The following is a 6,507-nucleotide window of genomic DNA, read 5'->3' as shown; positions in this document are numbered from 1 at the left end:
GGAAAATGGCTGCAATGAAACAAAGAGTGAAAAATTTAAAGGGGTCTGAATACTTTCCGTACCCACTGTATACATAAACACTTACATTTTAATCACATTAGAAAATTAGGTCAGATCTTGTGTCACTACTGCTCACCTCTGGAGGTATGAGGTCCATCCCGGCGCAGTTTTCATTGCATTTGTCATAGACGAGGCGCAGCTTGCGGAACAGCACAGAAAGCATTCTTAGGTGCTCCTGGAGTTTTCCCAGCCTGTCCTGGTGGGTGTTGGGGTGGTAAGTGACTCCATTAGGCAGCTGAGAAACACCACAGAGGAAACGTTTTGTTAAGCAAAGTATAAATCTACAATTTTGCTAGTGCTAATAAAAAGAAACAGCCATGGATCCCCACTGACGGCAAAAAAGCGCTACAACCCCTATGTTCTTCCCAAACTGGTAATAGTTCATTGGGAGCCTTCTGCTAATGGACACAGTACAGGCACTTTCATTTGAATGAAGTGATAGTTTCCTTTCTACTTACTGTAAGAATGTCAGCAACCTAGCTGTAGATAAACCTTAAAAATGTATTGTTTGTGTTCATGCAAGAATATGTTAACTGGTCCTGATAATAAAATACAATCACAGTTTAAAATGGGAAAACACAAACACAAAGAAATCTGCTGCTTCAAAGGTTAACTGCATCTGCTGCTGCACTTTGAATGTTTTCACTCAGTCACATACGGAGATCTGGCATCACTGGCATTTAACCACAATGGGTGTTAAAGAGTGACAATACATGTTTTTACTGAGAAAATCGACAAGCCTCTGGGGCAGCACTGTCTGATTATAAACATCCTACATAACATGAAACAAGCATGCCTTCGGGGCAAGCAAAGTGAAGAGAGAGACACAGACACAGTGGGGAGACAGACAGACTGACAGAAGGAGAGAGAGGCAGGGGGAGAAAAAGTCAGGGAATTTTTTATGACTATAAAGACAGTGTGCGATTAAAAAAAAAAAAAAAGTCACAAGAATACTGTTTGTACTGTGGCTGAGTCGTGTTTGTTAGGACCGTCACTCAATTAATTAATAAATAAATTATGCAGTTTGAAAACCCAATTATATTCAAGTGAAGGCAATACCGTGTTTTCTCAAACGCAATGTTAACACGTTACCCAGCTAAAATCGGACTTCTCATACCCCGGTCACCAGACCTAGATATCTCCTTTAGCAACCGGGGTATTTGAGCCTGTATACACCTTAACCGGTGTAAACTTGGGTTATGCGTGTGTGCATGCTCTGTAGATAATAAGTGCCCCTGCCCACTCCACTGCAGTGTTTTTTTGACCCGTGTATAAGGGAGAGCATTTGGAAGCAAAGGCACCAAAAACCACAGCAATACCATGAACTTCAAACCTTTAGTTTAAACCCATTGAGGACTTTGCCGTGGCAGGTACTCTCAAGAAGACCCATTTCTGAAATGTACAGCACTGAAAAGGTGTCCATGTTCGTCCCGCCTTCCAAGTTGTTGTGATTTTATAGAAAGTTTAACCTGAAGAGAAAGCCGTATCCTGACCAGTAGACAAAGAAAAAAAACATTAGACAAAGTATCCACTTCGCCAAAGTGCTGCAAATGAGGAAGTACCCTTAACCTGCATTCCATCCGAATTCCAGCAGAGAGCAACACGTGCGGTTGCAAAAGGAGGTTGGTTTCTGTAGAAGTCTACAAGAAAGTGACCCAATTCTCATTAGATTTATTACCTCAGTAAACATTTTCATAATGAGTTTATGGTCTCAATTGCTAGTTTTAAGTCTTCTGCAACACAGAATGATGATCATTTTTGAATTATGTCTTGGTTATTTTAAAATCGGCGATAAAGCAGGGGTTGTTATAGGCTGCGGCTATGATGTGATTGCCAGTGAAAGTGTGTAACGTAACGTTGAGTGTAAGGGCTCCTCCCTCTCATCTAAAATCGTCACATCTGCAACTCGGATGGCTGCGCCCGTAACAACACATAGCAGAACTCCACAAACCTATGAGTGACGTCACACATGCTTTCTCCATTAATATATACAGTCTATAGTTGTACTTTGGCAGAGCGCCACCCACTGCACCAGAAGTCAAGTTACTCCCATCATTCTTTCTATCCTTCCATGCTCATGTATACAGGAAGAACTGGCATAACAACTTTCTTTTATCACTTCATCAATTTATGGTATACAGCCGAAATAAGAGACAAGTTTGTGCTGTCTCTTATGACTCATAAGACTGTACAATGATAATATGTCAGGCAACATACTGTGTGTGATGCAGTCACGACTTCGTCAGCTAGTGTTGCATTTCCTATCATTAACACTTTGATAACAAATGTCATATAACATCAGTGTTTGAAGTGTGAAAATATGCATTATTCATCCCAAAAACTTTGAATTCACCCATCTGTCCACACTATATGGCTGCCTAGTCCCCATTCATTAGCCTCTCCTCACAAATTCAACCACAGCTTGGACTCCTCATTCCAAACAGAAACTTTTTCTGTAAGATCTTTGGTGTTATTTGTGACAGTGGCCATGCTTTTACCAATTCATTAAAAATAATTAGACCTGCTTTGGTATCCTGACACTGGATTCCGTTCTTTACCTGCCTTAATGCTCAAGCATGCTCAAGCAATTTGTAACTGAGCTTGAGTAGAATTCTGCATGCTTCGGACTAACTTTTCTCCTATACTACTCACATTTTAAACTTCTTTGCAGCACTTGTTGCAAATTTCTTTTACAATCCATATAAAAGGTCTTAAATATAGAAACAAAGTTTCCTTAGATGATCCCCGGATTACATGAACTTTAAACTTTCTAATGTCTCATTATTCCACTGGTGCAGACTTTGAGCTGATTGATGAGTTCATCAATCCATGGTTATTCAAGCTTTTGGTTGACTCTACCGGTGTCTTGGCTTTAGACCAGCTTTCCATTTAGTAATCAGTCCGCTTGCACTGACTTGTTTTTAAATCCTTATTCCAAGTTAGAGATTTTTATTAAAGAATTCCCTTCCTGAATGGCAGCTGTTTTGTGTTTACATAATAGTGCTGTGTCATGTTACCATCAGACATCTCATTACTATTAGAGTAAATTCTTTTAAATATATGTTGATGTTGTTTATCTTTTGGCTCTTTATGATTATATTCTGCTGCTCTATCTTTGTATAGATCTGTTTAATTATATTGTGTCTTCTTATTGCAGTTTTCACCCATCTCATAATATTGTTCTTATGGCATTAAGTGTCTCGAAAGGGCATTCGGGCTTTGGGAAATGCAAAAAAAACAACTTGAAAAGGCAGAAGGAGAGGCAAACAGAAGACTGAAGGGGGAGTGTAACAATATTTGATAGGCGTGTGGGCAGAGAGTGAGACAGACCTGCATGTTCCTAAGGAGCTGAAAGATCTCCATGGTCCTGAAGACAATGTCTTGGACCGTTTCCTGGCCGATGCGACAGAGTGAGGCTGTGTTGACATCCCGTGCTGCCTGGGCCTGCTGCTGCTGCTGCTGTTGTTGCTGCTGCGGCTGCTGCTGCTGCGGGGGAGGAGGCTGCCCGCCAAAAGGCGACACCAGCGGAGGGGTTGTCATGGAGACAGCAAGTAAAGATGCTGGTGGAGGAGGTCTAGGTCCTAGGTGAGATTACCTGTCGGGCTATTTCCCACCAGCACACCCTTACATGCCTAAATAAAGTGTTTTACAGGAGTAGGAGAAAAAAATGTTGATGGGGGGGAGAAAGTAGGACAAGTTAATTCACAGAAGTCACTGTGTTTCCTCTGAGACGAGAAAACAATGCAATAATTTACAGTATAAGGATACTGGCCTAACATTTAGCTTGTATCATCAGTTAAATTCAAGTTATTCATTTATTGTCATGTGCACAATTACAGAAGAGCAGTCATTTACTGATCTCAGGCTTCTGCTAACGATGCATACCAATATAAAAAGAAAGTAAAATTTTGAATCCAAGACATAAAATAGTGCAGAAGATAAATATAGTGATACAATATATCATATCTATAAAAAATAAATTATATATTTGTGGTAGACAAGTGTACAGTGGTTGAAAGATGAATCAACAATAGTAGGAATATAGTTGGTGTATATGCGTAATGAGAATTAATAAATACATATACACACACAAATATATACACACACATATACATATATATATATACATACATACATACATATATATATACACACACACACACACACACACACAGTGTATATAGTACAGGCAAAAAGTTTGAACACACCTTCTCATTCAATGAGTTGACTATTTGCATTGCAGATTAACACTGAGGGCATCAAAACTATGAATGAACAAATGTGAAATTATGTACAAAACAAAAAAGTGTGAAATAACTGAAAACCTGTCTTATATTCTAGTTTCTTCAAAGTATCCACTCTTTGCTCTGATTTGGCTACTTTGAAGAAACTAAAACATAAGACATGTTTTCAGTTATTTTACACTTTTTTGATAAATACATAATTCCATATGTGTTCATTCATAGTTTTGATGCCTTCAGCGTCATGAAAATAACTTATGACTTACACCTGTGCGTGTGCTCATAAGTTTAAGTTTAAAGCCATGCTTTAGTTGACTAAAAAGAGAAATAAAAAAAATCCTCTTTTGGAAATTGATCTTAATGCCTTGATTAAAAAATGTAGGAAAAATCCAACCTTTAAGGACACCCATTTATAGTAGGTAAATGAACAATGTAACCGGAAAGAAATAAAAGTTCTTTCTTAAAATACTGGGGGCATAATTATTCAGACCCCTAGACAGTGGCGAATCCTGCTGAGTTGACACATAATCCCTGGTCCCTGCTAGTGTGAGGGATTTCATGTATAGAAAGTGTTTTTGTTTTGTTTTTGTGCTCAAATTGTTTAATTTAAGCGAAAACATGGTTTGAAATGGGTCAGACACTGCAGTTGTGTGTTGCCCTTTACACTTTTTTATCCGGTAAAATTTGGAATGTCAAACAGCACTGGACCATGTTTATATAAACCAGACCCAGGAATGGTCGACCAATCAGAGGATGTTAGCAGCAACTCCCAGCAATCATACAAATTAAGATCAATGAGCTTTCCAGTTTGATCCAGTCAGTTTTTCCAGTCACATTTTTATTTTTAAAGGCCAGTTATGTAATGGATCCAGGTGACTGTGCATCCTGATAAAGTTCCCTTGGCCTTTGGAATTAAAATAGCCCCACATCATCATGTACCCTTCCCCTTACCTAGAGATTGGTTTTCAGTTGGCTTAATAGCTTGCTTAATCTGCGTTGAGAGACTATCGTATGGAAAGTACCTCATACCGATCTCTATGTATGTGATGCTACTTTAATTCCAAAAGCCGAGGGAAGTTCAATCAAATTAAGGCATTAAGATCACTTTCCAAAAGATTATTTTTTCCCCTCTTTTTAGTCAACTTGAGCATGGGTTCATAAACTTACGAGCACCAATGTAGATATCAGAATCAGAACTACTTTATTGATCCCCGAAGTGAAATTTGGTGTTACAGTTGCAAGAGTATATAAATATCTGAGTAGAAATATAAATAAAGAAATAAAAGGAGTGTATAAATGACGTTAAGTCGGCCACAGTGGTATGAATAAATATGTGCAACACTCACATATACACTCAAGACATGAAGTAGCGTTACAGCTCTCTAAAAGCTGCGCAGCTGTCACAAATCAACTAAAACAAAACGCGGTCTAACTTAGCTAGCTAAACAGAATCAAAATTGACAAAGTCTCTGAGCTAACGATATAGGCTATAGCCTTTAATATAAGTTGTATACCGGGGTTGTAGAAACAGTTAAACATAGCTTTAAACCAGTACAAGTCGGTTAGATGCTGTCCTGGACTTTTAAATGCCACACCCAACAACATTCAGCCTTGTAACGTGTTAATTAGCTAACAAAGTGGAGTGGTTGACGCCAAAGCTAAGGGGACAGTCACACCACACACGACACTTCAGCTTTTTCTTGGTTCATTACTTATGTGTCGATTTATTATTCCGGCACGACGTTAACTCAACACCGCAGTACGTGTTCATATTCCTTTAATAACACATTAGACAACGTGTAATGTTACCTGTGTTGCGATAATTTATCTGTTTTGTTGACATGTCAAGTTGCCTGCTCTGCTCCTAGGATTTTCAGCTGCCGCAACTATCGCGAGAATTCGGCTTGACACCGCGACTGATTATTGTAAATGATGAAGGAAATGTGCAACTTGAAAATGACATTTTTTTAAATTTAAAGTTATTTTAATGGAAGGAAATATGATCAACACGGACTGTGATGTCATAATTATTTAGATTAAAATAAAAACATATTTATCGATGTGTCCCCCCCATCCCTCCTTATGGTTCGAAAGAATTAATGACAATGTTACGGTAAAGTAAGGTGCACTAAAATGTGCTCAGGCTACTTAGGGTAACAGCGCCATATGCTGGTCTACTCGTATATAACAGCAAAGTCACACATCT

The 6,507-nt window shown here is 38.7% G+C and overlaps 1 protein-coding gene across 1 annotated transcript in view; it reads right to left on the bottom strand.

The window, feature by feature from the left end:
* The window catches only part of med30 (mediator complex subunit 30), a 37,023-nt gene extending 30,801 nt beyond the window's left edge, over positions 1-6,222 (bottom strand). Inside the window, exons 1-3 of the mRNA XM_034891294.1 lie at positions 6,111-6,222; positions 3,391-3,692; positions 137-295 (exon numbers count right to left, since the gene is read on the bottom strand). Of these exons, the coding sequence (XP_034747185.1) occupies positions 137-295; positions 3,391-3,600 (369 nt within the window). The 5' untranslated portion in view covers positions 3,601-3,692; positions 6,111-6,222. The remainder of the gene's footprint in view (positions 1-136; positions 296-3,390; positions 3,693-6,110) is intronic.
* Positions 6,223-6,507: the final 285 nt, after the last annotated feature.

This window comes from Etheostoma cragini, chromosome 14 (assembly GCF_013103735.1).
Source record: "Etheostoma cragini isolate CJK2018 chromosome 14, CSU_Ecrag_1.0, whole genome shotgun sequence".
In the NCBI taxonomy this organism is placed as follows: domain Eukaryota; kingdom Metazoa; phylum Chordata; class Actinopteri; order Perciformes; family Percidae; genus Etheostoma; species Etheostoma cragini.
Note: the sequence above shows the minus strand (reverse complement) of the source record. Positions and strands in the feature narration are given on the sequence as shown.